General features: G+C 37.4%; 1 protein-coding gene across 1 annotated transcript in view; it reads right to left on the bottom strand.

The window, feature by feature from the left end:
- The window catches only part of CFAP47 (cilia and flagella associated protein 47), a 507,991-nt gene that overhangs the window by 412,048 nt on the left and 72,466 nt on the right, over positions 1-23,477 (bottom strand). The window contains exon 21 of the mRNA XM_042241764.2: positions 22,785-22,879. Within this exon, the coding sequence (XP_042097698.1) occupies positions 22,785-22,879 (95 nt within the window). The remainder of the gene's footprint in view (positions 1-22,784; positions 22,880-23,477) is intronic.

Below are 23,477 nucleotides of genomic sequence, written 5' to 3'. Positions count from 1 at the left end.
AGTTTTTGTCACTTATAAATCACCCAGTCTGTGGTACTGTGTTACACCAGTCTGAACAGACTAAGACACTGACCATCTCACATCACACAATCTTTTGTAAATAATCTGTTCTTATAACAGAATTATAAAAGCATAAAAATACTGTAAAATACATTATTCTCATGGATGTTTCATTTATTTTGAGCAAGCAACTCATCTGTAGTGATACCAGCACACAGATGTCAAGGGTTAAACTGAATAAAGATAGAGATCATGTATAAATACTACCCTACCATATTTCAGCTCTTAAAACTTCATTTGATCTTATTTCTCTTGGAATTTTTCTTGGAATAGTTATTAGTTATCAACAACCAGTTATATTTTGTCTCATTTATATTTTACCTCTTCTGGTTGTTTTTTTTTCTTCATTTTTTGCTTATTGTATTAACAGAAACCAATATTTTGCTTACACATATTTTAATAGTATTTATATTACTTTTAGGTACTATCATGGAGAAGGAAATGATAACTCACTCCACTATTCTTGCCTGGAGAATTCCATGGACAGAGGAGTCTGGTGGGCTACAGTCCATGGGGTAGCAAAGAGTCAGACACAACTGAGCAACTAACACTAGGTACTATCTTATTCCTTTTTTTTAATTAACATAATATGAACTCATTTTAAAGTCAAGTAATAAGTATGTTTCCTAAACCATCATCCTCATCTGATTATGACTGATGGACATGGGTTCCCAATAGAAGAGCTGAGGGGAATAAAGAAAATCAACGGAAACATGAAGACAAGGAACTGAGAGACAGGGTTCTGGATGGACCTCCATATGGACACTGAAATCACTCAGAAAATGAGAAGAGTAGGGAGCAGAATGTACAATGCACCTAGCTGGCAGCAATGTCTAGAGAGTGGTAAACTCACATAATGCAAAATTCAAAGAGGCAGCCATTTGTAACAAAGACCATCTAGAAAAATCAACCCAGGGAACAAGGCTTCCAGAAAACATCACTTCTAGAGCCACAGCCTGATCCACAGAAAAGGCTATATAAGAAGTAAAGCCCTAGAGATAGCCATGGTCATAGCATGAAGAAATAGTGAAGGGTGAGGAATTCCCCAAAACATCAAGGGCTTATGTAAATGTAGATATCCTAGAGGGCAGAGGGGAAGAGAGAAAAAACAGGTGGGAGGGAGCACAGAGCTAGCAGGAATGGCAGGGTATACACAGAGGGCTCCATTTGGGGGGATGATCATGGTAAAGAGTGATCATGATGGATTAAATCCCAACAGTTGCTGGATATTGAGTCTTAACTGTCATTGGATCTGTGTTGTATCCCCAAATCAGGGATGGTAGGAGTGGAAGACTGCATTGATGGGAGAGGTTTAACACGGAACATGACAGTAGGCTTCATTCAAGATGTTTGATACTATCACTGATGATGATGATGTTAGTGATTATCAAGATAATTCAATGTACTGATCTTATCCTTTAACTTTCTCTTTTATTTTAAGCATGAGGCCTTTCTCCCTTCCTGTAACATGTTTTCTAAAATACTGTGTGATGAATTTACAGAGCTAAGAACCAATCCCCACCTTCTTTGTCAACTGTGTGTAGGTGGGAAGTCATACTGGTCTTGCCCTCTCTTAACTCAAATCTTTACAAAGAATTTACCCCCAAAAATGTGTTTTTACCCAAGTAGCCCTGTAATTACAAAATTGAGAGGTCCATGATTTTTTCACTCATGTAAGTTTTATCACATCAACAGAACTATGAGTCTACAACACTTTTTAACACTAAAACTAATGAAGAGGGAAAACGGAAAGTTTTGTGATGTGTGCCATTCTATATACTTTCCTAGAAGCTGTCATTCAAACAGACACATACCTCCAAGAGAAGAATGATATTCTGATATAGAAAAGATTTCAGTCCCTATTCAATACTGGTAGAAAAAATGTTTATGAATAGAAAAGGGGCAAGTGTCATTCAAAAGTCTTCTCTTTTAATACTTGAAGGATTTTTCTTACCTTCCTGTAAAAATGGCTGTAAATCCAGAATAACTACTATGAAATGTTTACCCGAAGGTTGCATATCCTTGAAAGGCAGAAAAAGGATGGTGGATTAAAAAAAATTTGGTGGAAATAGTGAACAATGTTCACTCATTTTCAAGAGCTTTAGGGAAAATATAAAGCAAGAAAATATAGAGCAGGAACAGGAAAGATAAAAAAGAAGGAAAGATCTATACTAGCACAGTCAAATACAACTTTCTGTGATGATGGAAACGTTCTGTACTATCCAGCAGTCACATATGGATGCTGAGAACTTGAAATGTGGCTATGTTAACTGAGAAAATACTTAATCTTAATTAACTCCAGCTTTCATGTAAATATATATGACTAGTGACTACCATGTAAGGAAGCCCAACTCTGTACACTGGCCGAGAAGACATATAAGTGGCCCATAAGGAAAAGAAGGGCTTGAGTGACTTAGTGTAAACAAACAAGTCCAGTCAAGGATGCCAAATAAAATAGAAATTGTCCATCAGCAGTTTAGACTGTATCCAAACCTGGTGCAATGTAGGAAAGGAAGGGTTACAACTAGAAATAAATCAAGTCCTTTACTGCTGATTTCACATTTTCCTGCTGCATACGTCAACCAAGAAAGCACCACTGGCTATTTATATCTACACACACACACACATGAAGACAGATAACTTACAAGTAGCTATAAATATAGTGAAGGACATCTGAAATGCTGGGAAACCACACAATCAATCTGCCTCACTGGCACAAATTTAGAGGGCAAAATCTCACAGGGTGTGCTGTCTCTACAGCATTTTTTATGTTTTTCTTATTGGACTGAATTACACTGTGATACACTAGGTAAATCTCCTTTAAACTACCTAGTAAACACAGAACAATTAAAAATGGTAAGCAATGTGTGGCTACAGAAAACTATAAATATGTATAATTTAATTTCATACTGAATTTAGGAATCCGTGAAGAGTCATGGTCCAAACATTAAGAAATGGATTTCTGAGTTTTTAATTGTTGGAAGTGTTAAATAGTAAATTGGACTAAAAAAATGACAAATTGAATATTTTATTGTTGCTGTTTAGTCACTAAGTCATGCCTGACTCTTTTGTGACTCCCATGGATGGTAGCCCACCAGGCTCCTCTGTTCATGGGATTTCCCAGGCAAGAATACTGGAGTGGGCTGCCATTTCCTTCTCTAGGGGATCTTGTTGACCCAAGGATCAAACCCACGTCTCCTGCATTGGCAAGCAGATTCTTTACCAATGAGCCACTTGACAAGCATATGCATCTTCCCAAAAAGTCATGTAACAGATTTAAATTGGATTATGTATTTTTTCTAATCTTTAGTAACCATTAAGCTACATGCTTTTGTGGATGAAGGATGTCATTAAAAGCATAGTACATACACTCACTGTATAAAAATATAAAATCACAACACTGACTTATTAAGAAAGATGTAACTCGATCTCAGTATACTTAAAAACCTATAAATTACTGTCAAACTTACATTTCTTTTCTTTACTGAACAATGTGTGTGTGTGTGTGTCTGTATGTCTGCATACATTGGTACACATGAAAGATACAGATACAAGAAATGGGTAAGAGAATGATATAATTGAATGCTTTAAAATAATAACTTGTCACAAAAGGGTTATTTTCTTTTAATTTTAAATTTTTGTTTTTATTGGAATTATAAGGGTAAATACTTGCAAAAATAAAACAAAAATAATCATACGAAGCTTATTTTGAAAATCAGCAGTCCCTTCTCTCCACCATTGTATACTCACAACACACAGACACATACACACACAGCGCCGAAGAACTGATACTTTTGAACTGTGGTGTTGGAGAAGACTCTTGAGAGTCCCTTGGACTGCAAGGAGATCCATCCCCTCCATTCTGAAGGAGATCAGCCCTGGGATTTCTTTGGAAGGAATGATGCTAAAGCTGAAACTCCAGTACTTTGGCCACCACATGCAAAGAGTTGACTCATTGGAAAAGACTCTGATGCTGGGAGGGATTGGGGGCAGGAGGAGAAGGGGACGACCGAGGATGAGATGGCTGGATGGCATCACGGACTCGATGGACGTGAGTCTGAGTGAACTCCGGGAGATGGTGCTGGACAGGGAGGCCTGGCTTGCTGCGATTCATGGGGTTGCAAAGAGTTGGACACGATTGAGCGACTGAACTGAACTGAAAGCAATGCTTAGAGGGAAATCTAAAGGCTGTAAAACCTATATAAAAATTTAAAATCTCAAATCAATACCCTGACCTTCTACCTTGAAAAACAAGAATAAGACTCTTATACTGTGTAAAGCAAGTCAGAGAAAAACAAATATCATATGATATTGCTTATATGTGGAATCTAAAAAAAAAGGCAACAGATAAACTTATGTACAAAAACAGAAATAGAGTTACAAACATAGAAAATAATCTTGTGGTTACCAGAGGGTAAGGGATTAATTGGAAGACTGGAATTAACACATACACACTACTATACATAAAATACATAACAGATCACTAGCAAGCACAGGGAACTCTACTCAATACTCTGTAATAGCCTATATGGGAAAAGAATCTGAAAAAGAGAGGATATATGTAGATGTACAACAGATTCACTTTGCTGTACAATTAACAACATTGTAAATCAACTATACTACAATAAAAATTAAAAAAAAAAAAAAACAAGAAAAAAGAAAAGTAAACTAAACTCAAAGCAGAAGGAAGTGAATAATAAAAGCTAAAGTGAAAATAAAACAAAGTATAGAAAATCAACCTGAAAAGCTGAATCTTAAAAATATAGACAAAATGGACAAACCTTTACATAGGCTAAGACAAAAGGTGAGACAATTTATTAAAATCAGAAATGAAATAGGGGAAATTACTACTTGCCTTACTGAAATAAAAATACCAAGAGAACACCATGAATAATTGCATGCTGCCAAATTAGATGACTTAGGCAAAATTCCTCAGGAAGAGATAGAAAATTTGATCACCTTCATCCCTGAAGTGGGTGAAGATGGTCAAAAGGTACAAACTTTCAGTTACAAGATAAATGAGTCCTGGGGATATAACATATAGCACATGACTATAGTTAATGATACTGTATTGTATACTTGAAAGCAGCTAAGAGAGAACATCTTATAAGTTCTTATCACTAAAGATCTAAATGTAAGACCAGAAACTATACAACTCTTGGAGGAAAACATAGGCAAAACACACTCTAACATAAATCACAGCAGGATCCTCTATGACCCACCTCCCAGAGTAATGGAAATAAAAGCAAAAATAAACAAATGGGACCTAATTAAACCTAAAAGCTTTTGAACAACAAAGGAAACCTTAAGCAAGGTGAAAAGACAGCCTTCGGAATGGGAGAAAATAATAGCAAACAAAGCAACTGACAAAGAATTAATCTCAAAAATGTACTAGCAACTCCTGCAGCTCAATTCCAGAAAAATAAATGACCCAATCAAAAACTGGGCCAAAGAACTACACAGATATTTCTCCAAAGCAGACATACAGATGGCTAACAAACACATGAAAAGATGCTCAACATCACTCATTATCAGAGAAATGAAAATCAAAACCACAACGAGGTACCATTTCACGCCAGTCAGAATGGCTGCTATCAAAAAGTCTGCAAACAATAAATGCTGGAGAGGGTGTGGAGAAAAGGGAACCCTCCGTACACTGTTGGTGGGAATGCAAACTAGTACAGCCACTATGGAGAACAGTGTGGAGATTCCTTAAAAAACTGGAAAAAGAACTGCCTTATGACCCAGCAATCCCGCTGCTGGGCATACACACCGAGGAAACCAGAATTGAAAGAGACACGTGTACCCCAATGTTCATCGCAGCACTGTTTATAATAGCCAGGACGTGGAAGCAACCTAGATGTCCATCAGCAGATGAATGGGTAAGAAAGCTGTGGTTCATATATACACAATGGAATATTACTCAGCTATTAAAAAGAATGCATTTGAATCAGTTCTAATGAGGTGAATGAAACTGGAGCCTATTATACAGAGTGAAGTAAGTCAGAAAGAAAAACACCAATACAGCATATTAATGCATATATATGGAATTTAGAAAGATGGTAATGATGATCCTATAGGTGAGACAGCAAAAGAGACACATATGTAAAGAACAGACTTTTGGACTCTGTGGGAGAAGACTAGGGTGGGATGATTTGAGAAAATAGCATTGAAACATGTATATTACCATATGTGAAATAGATCACCAGTCTAGGTTCTATGCATGAGACAGGGTGCTCAGGGCCGGTGCACTGGGATGAACCTGAGGGATGGGATGGGTGGGAGGTAGGAGGGGGGTTCAGGATGAGGGACACATGTACACCCATGGCAGATTAATGTAAATGTATGGCCAAAACCACTACAATATTGTAAAGTAATTAGTCTCCAATTAAAATAAATAAATTAATTTTTTTAAAGTTCTCATCACAAGGAAAAAAATTATAACTACTTGTGGTGATGGATGTTAGCTAAACTTATTGCGGTAATCATTCCATAATATATACATATATCAAAATACCATGTCATACCCTGAAAACTAATGCACGTTGTATGTTAATTACATCTCAATAAATAAACATGGAAACTCACCTAGAAGAAGAAAAGAGAAAACTATTAAAATAAAGATGAAGCTGGGGGCAGGGGAAAGTAGGGAAGAACTACTGGCCTTAGTTTATCAAGGGAAATCAGAGTACTTTCAGCAGACAAGAAAGTTCTCAAAAGAGAAAATATAAATATTAAAGAAACATCCATTCATACCAGAATGAGTGATAGCAAATTAAGCCAACATTCAATGGACTCCATCCTAAGCAGGGCATTAGACAGAGGAAAATCATGTAAAACCTATCTAAAATCTAAGAGGCAATACCGACAAAGAAAGAATTGAAAAATGAGAAAGAAGAACTCTCTTTTTGTTGTGGATGCTATAAATTTTTACTAACAGAAATATATGCAAAAGTTAAAAACAAAAGATTATCTATGATTTGATCTGACACAGAAATGCCATTCATATTTATAGCCTGGGATGGCAAATACACTGTATTGACTAATAAAATCATGACATGTTCAATGACATAGATTTGGTTTTCTGAGTTGTCTTGTTCAGATTTGTATCTTTTAAATTCACAATAGTATTTCCCAATATTCTACAAAATCCTGACAATTTCTACCATTACTTTTCTTTCTTTCCACTGCATTATAGGTTTTATTAATTCCTACAAATACTCTTGTATATTCAATTAAAGGCTTAAGCATCAGATAATTACCAGCCAACCAAACCAGAAGAAACAAAGTGAAGTCCCTCAGCCATGTCCGACTCTTTGAGACCCCATGGACTGTAGCCAACCAGACTCCTCAGTCCATGGAAATTTTCCAGGCAACAGTACTGGAGTGAGTTGCCATTTCCTTCTCCAGGGGATCTTCCCGACCCAGAGATCAAACCCAGGTCTCCTGCATTGCAGGCAGACATTTTACTGTCTGAGCCACCAGGGAAGCCAAAGAAACAAATTATGGCCGCAAATTTCTCCCTATGAATATGCAAAATGGAACTGAAAAAAGATTATATAAAAATGGTCACTGACATTTTGATGATGGCAACTTTATGAAATTGAAGATTCTGAATGCTAATGACTAGGAGGAAAGTAATAAGCCTCAAAAAAGTATATGAAATTTTTTACTCTATAGGCTACAGAAATATATAGTATTCTTCATCATATTTGGATTCCTAACATGGTATCATGACAGGCCAGGAGGCTGAGAATATAACATTTACATCTAAGCTCTATACCTCACCAACACCTAGTCTTGACAAGTCCCTTAGCCTCACTGTGCAGCTTCTACAACCGGAAAAAGGAAAAAAATCTAAGGTCTCAATGCTTGTTTTATTGGATTCAAATGGAAATTGATATCAGATAGGAGCGTACTTTATAAACGCTAGCTACTATATAATTATCAATTAAAGGACTATTATAATTTTAAAAATATAAAACCTTAATATAGCTAATAGATTGAATTATTTAGTAAACATATGACAAAACATGGTTTTTCCAGTAGTCATGCATGGATGTGAGAGTTGGACCATAAAGAAAGCTGAGAGCCAAAGAATTGATGCTTTTGAACTGTGGTATTGGAGAAGACTCGAGAATCCCCTGGACTGCAAAGAGATCCAACCAGTCCATCCTAAAGGAAATCAGTCCTGAACATTCATTGGAAGGACTGATGCTGAAGCTGAGGCTCCAATATTCTGGCCCCCTGATGTGAAAAACTGACTCACTGGAAAAGACCCTGATGCTAGGAAAAATTGAAGGCAGGAGGAGAAGGGGACAACAGAGGATAAGATGGTTGGATGGCATCACCAACTCAATGGACATGAGTTTGAGTAAACTCCAGGAGATGGTGATGGACAGGGAAGCCTGACACGCTGCAGTCCATGGCCTTGCAAAGAATCAGATATGACTGAGCTACTGGACAGAAATGAACTGATGACAGATAAAGCCCAATATCAGATGACTTCAATGATGAAATATCTCACTAAAGAAGAATATAATCCTTCAGCCTTTGACTGAAGGAGATGGGAATACCAGACCACCTGACCTGCCTCTTGAGAAACCTGTATGCAGGTCAGGAAGCAACAGTTAGAACTGGACATGGAATAACAGACTGGGGTTCCAAATAGGAAAAGGAGTACATCAAGGCTGTATATTGTCACCTGGCTTATTTAACTTATATGCAGAGTACATCACGAGAAATGCTGGGCTGGAAGAAGCACAAGGTAGAATCAAGATTGCTGGGAGAAATATCAATAACCTCAGATATGCAGATGACACCACCCTTATGGCAGAAAGTGAAGAACTAAAGAGCCTCTTGATGAAAGTGAAAGAAGGAGAGTGAAAAAGTTGGCTCAACATTCAGGAAACTAAGATCATGGCATCTAGTCCCATCACTTCAGGGCAAGAAACAGTGGAAACAGTGGCTGACTTTATTTTTTTGGGCTCCAAAATGACTGCAGATGTTGATTGCAACCATGAAATTAAAAGACGCTTACTCCTTGGACGGAAAGTTATGACCAACCTAGATAGCATATTAAAAAGCAGAGGCATTACTTTGTCAACAAAGGTCCGTCTAGTCTAGTCAAGGCTATGGTTTTTCCCGTAGTCATGTATGGATGTGAGAGTTGGACTATAAAGAAACCTAAGCACCAAAGAACTGATACTTTTGAACTGTGGTCTTAGAGAAGACTCTTGAGAGTCCCTTGGACTGCAAGGGGATCCAACCTGTCCATCCTAAAGGAGATCAGTCTTGGGTTCATTGGAAGGACTGATGTTGAAGCTGAAACTCCAATACTTTGGCCACCTGATGCAAAGAGCTGACTCATTGGAAAAGACCCTAATGCTGGAAAAGATTGAGGGCAGGAGGAGAAGGGGACAACAGAGGATGAGATGGTTGGATGGCATCACCGACTCAATGGGCATGGGTTTGGGTAGACCCCGGCAGTTGGTGATGGACAGGGAGGCCTGGCATGCTGCAGTTCATGGGGTCCAAAAGAGTCGGACATGACTGAGTGACTGAACTGAGCTGAACAATCCTTCATAACTGTTTCAAAAATAGAACAGAAGAAAACTCTTCTCAACTCATTCTAAGAAGTCACTATTACCCTGAGACTAAAACCAGACAAAGATAGCTGAAGGAAAGAAAACTATAGACCAATATCCCTTATGAATAGGGATGGAAAATTCGTCAAGATAATACTAGGAAGCTATTCAGAAATATATAAAAAGGATTATACTCCATAACATACAAAAATCAATCAATATAATGTTACCATTGTTAATAGTAGCAAGCAGGTCAAATTGTTAGCAAATAAATCATTACTATTGTATGGTGTCTTATGCAAGAAGAATCAAAGAATATTAAATGCAATTAAAAATTCTCCTTTCATCTATGGGGCTGGCAGAATACTATATACACTAATGATGTATATACTACACTACATATATACTGTATATATATACTGTATACCAATTATATATATAATTGATGCATCCTAGTTGCACACTGAAAGAAGAAAGTAAGCAACATTTACTGTTACTAGTGGTTAATACTATAGGTATAATGTTTTTGAAGAGCAATTTGAGAACATATATCAACAGTCTAAAATATGTACATAGAAGTTTGATCCAATTTTTTAACTTCTAGGAAAATATAATGAAAGCATATAATATGAAAACAGTTATCTACAAGGACATTTCTTACAGACTCATTTATAAAGTCAAACAATGAAAAATTCTTAAGTATAATAATTAGTTTGCAAAAAAATCTTAGTTTAATAATGCTAATATAGTATAGCCATAAAATATCATCCTTAAAATTATATTGCATTTAGAATATTTGATAATACAAACAGCAATGCATAACATTTAAATTAATACATTCACTAAAAACAGTACAGGTTAAAAATGTTCATAAAGTATTATTTCATTATAATTACAGAGATAGAAGAAACAAAGATACTCCAAAATGCAAGCAGCAGTTATTGTTATTTATCAGGATTTATTTACTGTTTATGTTTTCTTTCTGCCTTCTAAAATTCCCATTTAATTTTGACAAAAGACTTAAATAATCAGGAGAACATTATTGATATGCAAGATTGAAATACAAGTTGATGCTGAGAAAATTTGCAAATGGTTACGAAATGTGAGAGTTGAGCAGACTTTGAAAGATATTAGAATACTGCAAAAATTAAGAAGATAAACATCCTCTGAATCTCTTCAAATAACTTGTTCATTATGCTTCTGTCTAAAATAAGAAAGTCACAGATTGTGTTATTCAACAAATAATTGTAACACTTTGACAATATTCCATTCACTTCAAAATCCCTGCTGGAAAGATAAAAGGAAAATCTAAATAACATTAGCATTCTGATATTATCTGACAGCCTAAATTAGGCCAAAGGAAATTATTCCTAAAATGATTTTCAAAAAAAGCAAAGATGTTCTCTTTCTTCTGGTTAACCTTGCTAAACAGTATCTATCTAAATGTCATTGGTCCATGGATGTATTGAATAGATGAATATTATATACTGAACCTGTGGAAATAAAACATAGTATGGTATACATCATAATGTTGTACAGTGCAACAATGTATATAAAATTAAAATTTTTCATCTTCTTTAATATCAGAAAAGTAGCCTATACTAGTCAAAACTAGAACAGGACTGCTAGCTGACACTGGAGCTCCACAGAATAACTGAGGGTCTGACTGTCCTCTGTCTTTGTGACAGGAATTCCTCTGGCTTTTCCAGAGCTGGAAGCTGCCTCACACCTAGTCTTGGGAGAGTAGGTGTTGTCAGGACCATCTGGACAGTATATTTGACTGAATCCAGTTAAGTCCTCTACAGAAACTTCTAAAATTTTGGAAGGAAGGAATGGAGAGCCACTCATCTCATGGCTACCCAGAACCAACCTTGTGATGAAACATGAAGAAGGGACAGGCTAATTAATTCTTCCTCTTAAGAATGTCAGTGACACCTTGAGAAGCTAGAATGGAAGCTGGGAACACAGAGCGGTGATGTGGCATCATGTTCTAGAATAAAACACATACTTGGAACTAGAAGGAGGAAGGAAGCAAGTGGTGACCGTACCTGAGTACCTACTCCATGTGAGCTGTTGCTGCTTTTTTCCCCTGCATTAGCACCTTAAATCCCATTGAGAGAGTCAATTCCTAGGCAGGTTGATAAGAAGTCTGGGGGTCCCCAAGGAGAGAGGGATCTGGAACTCTCAAGGAGGAAGAAAGAACAAACTTTTTTCCCTCTACATTCCTTAGGATTATATAACAATAATGTATCCTGCTTGAGGACAGTTTCTGGAAAAAACCTTCTGGCTAATTCTGCTAGCTTAAAATGTAAATTATGGGGTTGGGTCTAGTAAGGTCTTTACAACCTTCAGACATTCTTTTGATTCACTGTAACAACTAATTAAAAGTATATAACTCCATTGCTAACACTACTGAGAGGGCACTCTTTCTGCCCCCTTCTGATGTCTATGTCAGAAGCTTTCTCTAGCTCTTTTATACTTTAATAAAATTTTATTACACAAAAGCTCTTGAGTGATCAAGCCTCGTCTCTGGCCCTGGATTGAATTCTTTTCCTCCAGAGGCCAAGAATCCTGGCATCTTTCATGGTTCAGCAACAACCTTTCACCATCATCAGGATACTCTTCTTCAGGATCAGGTACCTGATGCTTCCTGCCTGGGGTGAGTTCTGCTGTCAAATCAGGTGGCTTTCCTGCCAGTCTAGTGACTTGGAGTCATAAACATACATATTCACAATACAAGAGATCCAGCTGTGATCCTCTGGAGTGGGAGCACTGACTCTATGACTACCAGAGAACTAAACCTAGGGAGTATCAAGTAGCAAGAACTCACAAAAGGAAACCACTTGAATACAACACTTGGCATCACCCAACCACCAGAGGCACCCTGTGCAGGACACCTCATCTAAACAACAAACAAAACAAAAATCAGCAGACAGGATAACCACCTCACTCAGCCTTGCTCATCAGAGGAAAAACAAACAAACACTCAGCACAAATCTCACCCTATAGGAAGCATACACAAACCCCTGGACTAACCTTAGGAGGGAAGAAACCAAAAGGAAGAAGGAATTCAACCCTGAAGCCTGGGAAAAGGAGATTTCAAACACTAAGTTAAAAAAAAAATAAAGGAAAGGCAGAGAAATACTACATATTTGAAGGAACAAACTAGAAATACATTAAGTCCAAACAACTGAAGAGGAAATAGGCAAACTACAGGAAAAATAATTCAGAATAATTATAGTAAAAATGATCAAAAACCTTGAAAACAAAATGGAGAAAATGCAAGAATCAATTAAAAAAGACCTAGAAGAATTAAAGAATAAACAAACAGAGACAAACAACACAATTATTGAAATTAAAAATACTCTAGAAGGAATCAATCGCAGAATATCTGAAACACAAGAGTGAATCAGTGAGCTGGAAGATAAAATGGTGGAAATAACTTCTGAAGGGTGGAATAAAGTAAAAAGAATAAAAACCACTGAGGATAATCACAGAGACCTCTGGGACAATATCAAATGCACCAACATTCAAATTATACGGGTCCCAGAAGAAGAAGAGAAAAATAAAGGGTATGACAAAATTTTTGAAGAGATTATAGTTGAAAATTTCCCCAACATGGAAAAGAAAATAGTCAATCAAGTCCAAGAGGCGCAAATAGTCCTAAACAGGTTAAACCCAAGGAGAAACATGCCAAGACACATACTAATCAAACTAACAAAGACTAAACACAAAGAATGTCAAAAGCAGCAAGGAAAAAGCAACAAGTAACATACAAGGGAAACCCCACACATTTAACAGCTGATCTTTCAGCAGAAACTGCAGGCCAGAAGGGAAAGGTAGGATATATTTAAAGAACTAAAAAGGGAAAATCTACAACCAAGATTACTATACCCGGCAAGGTTCTCATTCAAAATTGATGGATAAATAAAAAGCTTTTCAGTCAAGCAAAAGTTAAAAGAATTCAGTTCCACCAAACCAGCTTTACAACAAATGTTAAAGGGTTTTATGACAGACTATATTTTTGGGATCCAAAGTCATTGCAGATGGTGACTGCAGCCATGAAATTAAAAGATGCTTGCTCCTTGGAAGAAAAGTTATGACCAACCTAGACAGCATATTAAAAAGCAGGGACATTACTTTGCCAACAAAGGTCCGTCTAGTCAAAGCTATGGTTTTCCGTAGTCATGTATGGATGTGAGAGTTGGACTATAAAGAAAGCTGAGTGCCGAAGAATTGATGCTTTTGAACTGTGGTGTTGGAGAAGACTCTTGAGAGTCCTTTGGACTGCAAGAAGAACGAACCAGTCCATCCTAAAGGAGATCAGTCCTGAGTGTTCATTGGAAGGACTGATGTTCAAGCTGAAACTCCAATACTTTGGCCACCTGATGCAAAGAGCTGACTCATTTGATGAGACCCTGATGCTGAGAAAGATTGAGGGGAGGAGGAGAAGGGGACAACAGAGGATGAGATGATTAAATGGCATCGCTGACTCCATGGACATGAGTTTGAATAAACTCCGGGAGTTGGTGATGGTCAGGGAAGCCTGGCGTGCTGCACTCCATGGTGTTGCAAAGTCAAACGACTGAGCAACTGAACTGAACTGATGGTCCAGGAATAGAAGAGAAGGGAAAGATCTACACAATTAACCAAAAACAATTAAGAAAATGGCAATAGGAACATATATATCAATAATTACTTTAAATGTAATCACATTAAATGCTCCAACCAAAAGACACAGACTGGCTGAATGGATACAAAAATAAGACCCATATACATGCTGTCTACAAGAAACCCACTTCAAACCTAAAGACACATATAGGCTGAAAGTGAGAGGATGGAAAAATAGATTCCATGTAAATGGGAAGCAAAAGAAAGCTGGAGGAGCAATCTTCATCAGACAAAATAGACCTTAAAATAAAGAAGATTACAAGAGATAAGGAAGGACTCTACATAATGGTCAAGGGATCAATCCAAGAGGAAGACATAACAATTGTAAATATCTATGCAGTAAACATAAGAGCACCTCAATACTTAAGGGGAGAAGGCAATGGCACCCCACTCCAGTACTCCTGCCTGGAAAATCCCATGGATGGAGAAGCCTGGTAGGCTGTAGTCCATGCGGTCGCTGAGGGTCGGACACGACTGAGTGACTTCACTTTCACTTTTCACTTTCATGCATTGGAGAAGGAAATGGCAACCCACTCCAGTGTTCTTGCCTGGAGAATCCCAGGGATGGGGGAGCCTGGTGGGCTGCCATCCATGGGGTCACACAGAGTTGGACACGACTGAAGTGACTTAGCAGCAGCAGCAGCAATACATAAGACAAACACTAACAGACATAAAAGGAGAAATTGACAGTAACACAATAATAGCAGGAGACTTTAACACCCCACTCACACCAATAGACAGATCAACAAAACAGAAAATTAATAAGGAAACACAAGTCTTAAATGATACATTAGATGAGATGGATCTCCTTGAAATCTTCAGGACCTTCCATCCAAATGCAGAAGAATACGGAACAAGTGCATACAGAACATTCTTCAGGATAGACCACTTCTTGGATCACAAAATAAACCTCAGTAAACTTAAGAAAATTGAAATCATATCAAGAATCTTCTCTGACCAAATGCTATGAGACTAGATATTAATTACAAGAAAAAAACACAAACACATGGAGATTAAACAATACATTTCCAAATAACCAACAGGTTACTGAAGAAATCAAAAGGGAAATCAAAAGATTCTAGAAACAAATGATAATGAAAACATGAGAACTCAAAACCTATGGGTTGCAGCAAAAGCAGTTCTAAGAGGGAATTTTATAGCAATACAATCCTACCTCAAGAAACAAGAAAAACATTGAATAGAGAACCTAACTTTATACCTAAAGCAACTGGAAAAAGAACAAATACACCCCAGAATTAATAGAAGGAAAGAAATCATAATGATCTGAGCAGAAATAAATGAAAAAGAAATGAAAGAAACAATAGTAAAGATTAATAAAACTAAAAGATAGTTCTTTGAGAAGATTAATTGACAAACCTTTAGCCAGACTCATCAAGAAAAAAAAAAAAGAGAAGAATCAAATCAACAAAATTAGAAATGGAAAAGGAGAAGTTACAACAACAATGCAGAAATACAAAGCATTAAAAGAGACTGTAATGAACAACTATATGGCAATAAAATGGATAACCTGGAAGAAATGGACAGATTCTTAAAAAAGTTCAATCTTCCAAGACTGAACCAGGAAGAAATAGAAATTATGAACAAACCAATTACAAGCACTGAAATTGAAGCTGTGATCAAAAATCTCCCAGAAAACAAATGCTCAGGACCACATGGCTTCTTAGGATAATTTTATTAAATATTTAGAGAAGAGGTAATACCTATCCTTCTAAAACTCTTCAAAAAAATTGCAGAGGAAGGAACACTTCCAAATTCATTCGATGCAGCCATCATCACCCTGATACCAAAACCAGACAAACACAAGAAAAGAAAACTACAGGCCAATATCACTGATGAACATAGATGCAAAAATCCTCAACAAAATTTTAGCAACTGGAATTCAGAATACATCAAAAAGCTCATACACCATGATAAAGTTGGGTTTATTCCAAGGATGCAAGGATTCTTCAATATATGCAAATCAATCAATGTTATATACCATATTGACAAACTGAAAGATAAAAACCATATGATGATCTCAATAAATGCAGAAAAAGCCTTTGACAAAATTTGGCACCCATTTACAATTAAAACTCTTCAAAGATTGGGCATAGAAGGAACCTATCTCAACATAGTAAAGGCCATATATATAAGCCTACAGCAAAGATTATTCTCAATGGTGAAAAACGAAAAGCATTCTCCCTAAAATCAGAAAGAAGACAAGGGTGTCCACTTTCACCACAGCTATTCAACATAGTTCTGGAAGTCCTAGCTATAGCAATCAGAAAAGAAAAATAATAAAAAGAATCAAGATCAGAAAAGAAGAAGCAAAGCTCTCACTGTTTGCAGATGACATGATACTGTACTTAGAAAACCCTAAAGATAGTATCAGAAAATTACTTGAGCTAATCAGTGAATTTAGCAAAGTTGCAGGATACAAAATCAATACACAGAAATCATTCACGTTTCTATATACTCACAATGAAAAATCAGAAAGAGAAATTAAGGAATCAATCCCATTTATCACTACAACAAAAATAAATAAATATCTAGAAATAAACTTACCTAAGGAGACAAATGGATGTGACTGGTGATAGAAAGAAAGTCCGACGCTATGAAGAGCAATATTGCATAGGAACCTGGAATGTCAGGTCCATGAATCAACGCAAATTGGAAGTGGTCAAACAAGAGATGGCAAAAGTGAACATCGACATTCTAGGAATCAGTGAACTAAAATGGACTGGAATGGGTGAATTTAAATCAGATGACCATTATATCTACTACTGCAGGCAGGAATCCCTCAGAAGAAATGGAGTAGCCATCATGGCCAGTAAAAGAATCCGAAATGCAGTACTTGGATGCCATCTCAAAACCAACAGAATGATCTCTGTTCATTTCCAAGGCAAACCATTCAATATCACCGTAATCCAAGTCTATACCCCAACCAGTAACACTGAAGAAGCTGAAGATGAACGGTTCTATGAAGACCTATAAGACCTTGTAGAACTAACACCCCCCAAAATTGTCCTTTTCATTGAAGGGGACTGGAATGCAAAAGTAGGAAGTCAAGAAACACCTGGAGTAACAGACAAATTTGGCCTTGGAATACAGAATGAAGCAGGGCAAAAACTAATAGAGTTTTGCCAAGAAAATGCACTGGTCATAGCAAACACCCTCTTCCAACCACACAAGAGAAGACTCTACACATGGACATCACCAGATGGTCAACACCGAAATCAGATTGATTATATTCTTTGCAGCCAAAGATGGAGAAGCCCTATACAGTCAACAAAAACAAGACTGGGAGCTGACTGTTGCTCAGATCATGAACTCCTTATTGCCAAATTCAGACTGAAATTGAAGAAAGTAGGGAAAACTGCTAGACCATTCAGGTATGACCTAAATCAAATCCCTTATGATTATACAGTGGAAGTGAGAAATAAATTTAAGGGCCTAGATCTGATAGATAGAGTGCCTGATGAACTATGGAATGAGGTTTGTGGCATTGTACAGGAGACAGGGATCAAGACCATCCCCATGGAAAAGAAATGCAGAAAAGCAAAATGGCTGTCTGGGGAGGCCTTACAAATAGCTGTGAAAAGAAGAGAGGCAAAAAGCAAAGGAGAAAAGGGAAGATATAAGCATCTGAATGCAGAGTTCCAAAGAACAGCAAGGAGAGATAAGAAAGCCTTCTTCAGAGATCAATGCAAAGAAATAGAGGAAAACAACAGAATGGGAAACACTAGAGATCTCTTCAAGAAAATTAGAGATACCAAGGGAACATTTCATGCAAAGATGGGCTCGATAAAGGACAGAAATGGTATGGACCTAACAGGAGCAGGAGATATTAAGAAGAGGTGGCAAGAATACACAGAAGAACTGTACAAGAAAGATCTTCACGACCTGGATAATCATGATGGTGCGATCACTCATCTAGAGCCAGACATCCTGGAATGTGAAGTCAAGTGGGCCTTAGAAAGCATCACTATGAACAAAGCTAGTCGAAGTGATGGAATTCCAGTTGAGCTGTTTCAAATCCTGAAAGATGATGCTGTGAAAGTGCTGCACTCAATATGCCAGCAAATTTGGAAAACTCAGCAGTGGCCACACAACTGGAAAAGGTCAGTATTCATTCCAATCCCAAAGAAAGGCAATGCCGAAGAATGCTCAAACTACCGCACAATTGCACTCATCTCACACTCTAGTAAAGTAATGCTCAAAATTCTCTAAGCCAGGCTTCAGCAATATGTGAACCGTGAAATTCCTGATGTTCAAGCTGGTTTCAAAAAAGGCAGAGGAACCAGGGATCAAATTGCCAACATCCGCTGGATCATGGAAAAGCAAGAGAGTTCCAGAAAACATCTATTTCTGCTTTATTGACTATGCCAAAGCCTTTGACTATGTGGATCACAATAAACTATGGAAAATTCTGAGAGAGATGGGAATACCAGACCACCAGACTTGCCTCTTGAGAAATCTATATGTAGATCAGGAAGCAACAGTTAGAACTCAACATGGAACAACAGACTGGTTCCAAATAGAAAAAGGAGTGCGTCAAGGCTGTATATTGTCACCCTGCTTATTGAACTTCTATGCAAAGTACATCATGAGAAACGCTGGGCTGGAAGAAGCACAAGCTGGAATCAAGATTGCCAGGAGAAATATCAATAACCTCAGATATGCAGATGACACCACCCTTATGGCAGAAAGTGAAGAGGAACTAAAAGCCTCTTGATGAAAGTGAAAGAGGAGAGAGAAAAAGTTGGCTTAAAGCTCAACATTCAGGAAACAAAGATCATGGCATCTGGTCCCGTCACTTCATGGGAAATAGATGGGGAAACAGTGGAAACAGTGGCAGACTTTAGTTTTCTGAGCTCCAAAATCACTGCAGATGGTGACTGCAGCCATGAAATTAAAAGACGCTTACTCCTTGGAAGAAAAGTTATGACCAACCTAGATAGCATATACAAAAGCAGAGACATTACCTTGCCAACTAAAGTCCATCTAGTCAAGGCTATGGTTTTTCCAGTGGTCATGTATGGATGCGAGAGTTGGACTGTGAAGAAGGCTGAGCACCGAAGAATTGATGCTTTTGAACTGTGGTGTTGGAGAAGACTCTTGAGAGTCCCTTGGACTGCAAGGAGATCCAACCAGTCCATTCTGAAGCAGATCAGCCCTGGGATTTCTTTGGAAGGAATGATGCTAAAGCTGAAACTCCAGTACTTTGGCCACCACATGCGAAGAGCTGACTCATTGGAAAAGACTCTGATGCTGGGAGGGATTGGGGGCAGGAGGAGAAGGGGACGACAGAGGATGAGATGGCTGGATGGCATCACGGACTCGATGGACGTGAGTCTGAGTGAACTCCGGGAGTTGGTGATGGACAGGGAGGCCTGGCGTGCTGTGATTCATGGGGTCGCAAAGAGTCGGACACGAGTGAGCGACTGAACTGAACTGAACTGAAGGAGACAAAAGAACTGTACACAGAAAATTATAAGACACTGATGAAAGAAATCAAAGATGGAGAGATATTCCATGTTCCTGGGTAGGAAGAATCAATATTGTGAAAATGACTATACTACCAACTGCAATCTACAGATTCAGTGTGACCCCTATCAAATTACCAATGGCATTTTTCACAGAACTAGAACAAAATGTTTCACAATTCATATGGAAACACAAAAGATCCCAAATAGCCAAAGCAGTCTTGAGAAAGAAGAATGGAGCTGGAGGAATCAACCTTCCTGACATCAGCGTATACTACAAAGCTAAAGTCATCAAGACAGTATGATACTGGCACAAAAATAGAAATATAGACCAATGGAACAAGATAGAAAGGCCAGAAATAAACCCATGCTCCTATGGATACCTTATTTTTGACAAAGGAGGCAAGAATATACAATGAGGCAAAGACAGCCTCTTCAATAAATGGTGATGGGAAAACTGGACAGCTACATGTAAAAGAATGAAATTAGAACACTTCCTAACACCATACACAAAGATAAACTCAAAATGGATTAAAGACCTAAATGTAAGACCAGAAACTATAAAACTCTTAGAGGAAAACAGGCAGAATTCTCAATGACATAAATTAAAGCAAGATCCTCTATGACCCACCTCCTAGAGTAATCGAAATAAAAACAAAAGTAAACAAGTGGGACCTGATTAAACTTAAAAGCTTTTGCACAGCAAAGGAAACCATAAGCAAGGTAAAAAGACAACCCTCAGAATGGGAGAAAATAACAGCAAATGAAACAACTGATAAAGGATTAATTTCTAAAATATACAAGCAGCTCATACAACTCAATGCCAAAAAATAAACAACCCAATCAAAAAGTGGGAAAAAGACCTAAACAGACATTTCTCCAAAGACGACATACAGCTGGCTAACAAACATATGAAAAGATGCTCAATACTGCTCATTATGAGAGAAATATAAATCAAAACTATAATGAGATATCACCTCACCCCAGTCAGAATGGTCATCACCAAAAAGTCTACAAACAATAAATACTGGAGAGGATGTGGAGAAAAGGGAATGCTCTTGCACTGTTGGTGGGAAGGTAAATTGATGCAGCCACTATGGAAGACGGTATGGAGATTCCTTAAAAAACTAGAAATAAAACCACCATATGACCCAGCAATCCCACTCCTAGAAATATACCCTGAGGAAACCAAAATTGAAAGAGACACATGTATCCCATTGCTCACTGCAGCACTATTTACAATAGCTAGAACATGGAAGCAACATAGATGTCCATTGACAAATGAATGGAGAAAGAAGCTGTGGTACATATGCACAATGGAATACTACTCAGCCATAAAAAGGAATGCATTTGAGTCAGTTCTGATGAGGTGAATGAACCTAGAACCTATTATACAGAGTGAAGTGAGTCAGAAGGAGAAAGATAAATATTGTGTTCTAACGCATATATACAGAATCTAGAAAAATGGTACTGGAGAATTTATTTACAGGGCAGTGATTGAGAAACAGACATAGAGAATAGACTTATGGACATGGGGCGAGGGGAGGAGGGGGTAAAATGTGTGGAAAGGGTAACATGGAAACTTACATTACCGTATGTAAAATAGATAGCCAAGGGGAATTTGCTGTATGGCTCAAGAAACTCAAACAGGGGCTCTGTATCAATCTAGTGGTGTGGGATGGGGCAGGAGATGGGATAGAGGTTCAAAAGGGAGGGGAGATATATATATATATATATATATATATATATATATATACACACACATATATATATATATATACATATATACCTATGGCTGATACATGTTGAGCTTTGACAGAAAACAACAAAATTCTATAAAGCAATTATCCTTTAATAAGAAAATATATTGATAAAAAAAATAGGACAGATCATAGTGAACTCTGTAGACAGTATAATTCCATGTGACCCCTATGTGCACCCACAGCATATATCCCATTTAATGTATTGCAACTAAGAGGGCAAAATTAATCTTTAGCATTTTCTCAAATCTTAATGTAGTGTTAAATTTTCTTAACTTTTTCCTTCTGAAAGCTAAATAACAGCTATTATTGCTTAAAAATAAGATTTTAATCTCAGTAAACTCTGTAGTTTAGTAACATTACTTAGAAATGTGTCATTAAAGATATACTTTGTTAGCATTCACTACATCTTCTTATTGTGTTATTAATTCTTTTCACTTATTCTATCTACACCAACTGGGTACAAGGCATCATGCCAGCTATGCTGGAACATAAAAAAATGTTTTGACATAAGAGTCTTGTACTCTAATTACCATATAAGCAGTTTGATTCTTGTTTGGAAGGATACAGCAACATGCCTTTCCATATAATGGTAGCAAGAAGTTCTATCACAGATTGTCCCTGAAATGTTTCCAGTGGTATCCTTTCCTCATGGGCACATTCTAGGAAAGGTTTTTGTTTTTTGTTTTTTTTTTTTTTTGCTTTGATTTTCTTCCTCTATTATTTTTGTTGACGTTTTTAAATCACCAAACATCCAGGCATGCTATCCAATAACCAGTGTCATAGCAACCCCTCTTAAATCTTCACTGCATGTCTTTGGTGATTTCAGGTGATGGTTCCAACAGCCTCAAGCACACGCTACTCAAAAAGATAAGCACAAAGCACATGCTTGCTCGAATATCAGTGATTTGGGGGTTAGCCTCAACTTTGCTCTCCTTCACAACATGTCATATCTTAAATTTTCCAGAAAGCATAATTGAGACCAAAAACCCATATAGAATCCTTGTGTATGTCCTCTGTACTTCCTGAGATACACTGCAAGCATGAAGTCAGACCCACTAGCAACCATTTTACTGAATAAAAGGATATACGCAGGCATGCTCATAAGTAGAAAATGATCCACTACAAAAAGAGCTTAGCCACCTTCGATAGCCTCTTAGTTAAGATTATTTTAACTCCACTGCTCTCCAGTAATATGAGTAATAGAATGCTGAACTTACTTCTTTGGGAGAAAATGCTATGCCACACTCCATAGATGTCTGTTTCTCTAACTCCAAGAAAAATATGTCAGGAAATGCAGGGTCTGTGAATTTCCCTATAAGACCAGAAAAAAAGACACTTTTAAAAAATGTCAGATAAGTATCTATAGTATTACTGCTAAATGTGGAGATGAAACTTTGAGAAACCTCAGCAAAACATTCATAACAATTAAAAAGTAGTTGCTGAATCATCTGTGTAGGGCTGCATAAGGCTGCTTCGTTAAGCTATCTCAACAGTTAGAACCACATATGGACCAATTGACTGGTTCAAAATTGAGAAAGGAGTACAAGGCTGTTTATTGCCATTCTGTTTATTTAACAGATCACATATAAGCAGAACACATCATGCAAAATGCCAGGCTGGATGAGTTATAAGCTGGAATCAAGATTTCTGGGAGAAAAATCAACAACCTCAGATACGCAGATGATACCACTTTAATGGCAGAAAACAAAGAGGAATAAAAGACTCTTTTGATAAGGGTGAAAGAGGAGAGTAAAAACAATGACTTAAAACTCAATATTAAAAAAAAAAACAACCTAAGATCATAGCATTTGGTTCCATCACTTCACAGCAAATAGAAGGGGAAAAGGTAGAAGCAGTGACAGACTTCCTCTTCTTAGGCTCTAAAATCACTGCAGATGGTGATTGCAGCC

This window comes from Ovis aries, chromosome X (genome assembly GCF_016772045.2).
Source record: "Ovis aries strain OAR_USU_Benz2616 breed Rambouillet chromosome X, ARS-UI_Ramb_v3.0, whole genome shotgun sequence".
NCBI classification, from domain to species: Eukaryota; Metazoa; Chordata; class Mammalia; order Artiodactyla; family Bovidae; genus Ovis; species Ovis aries.
This window is presented reverse-complemented; position numbering and strand designations above follow the sequence as displayed.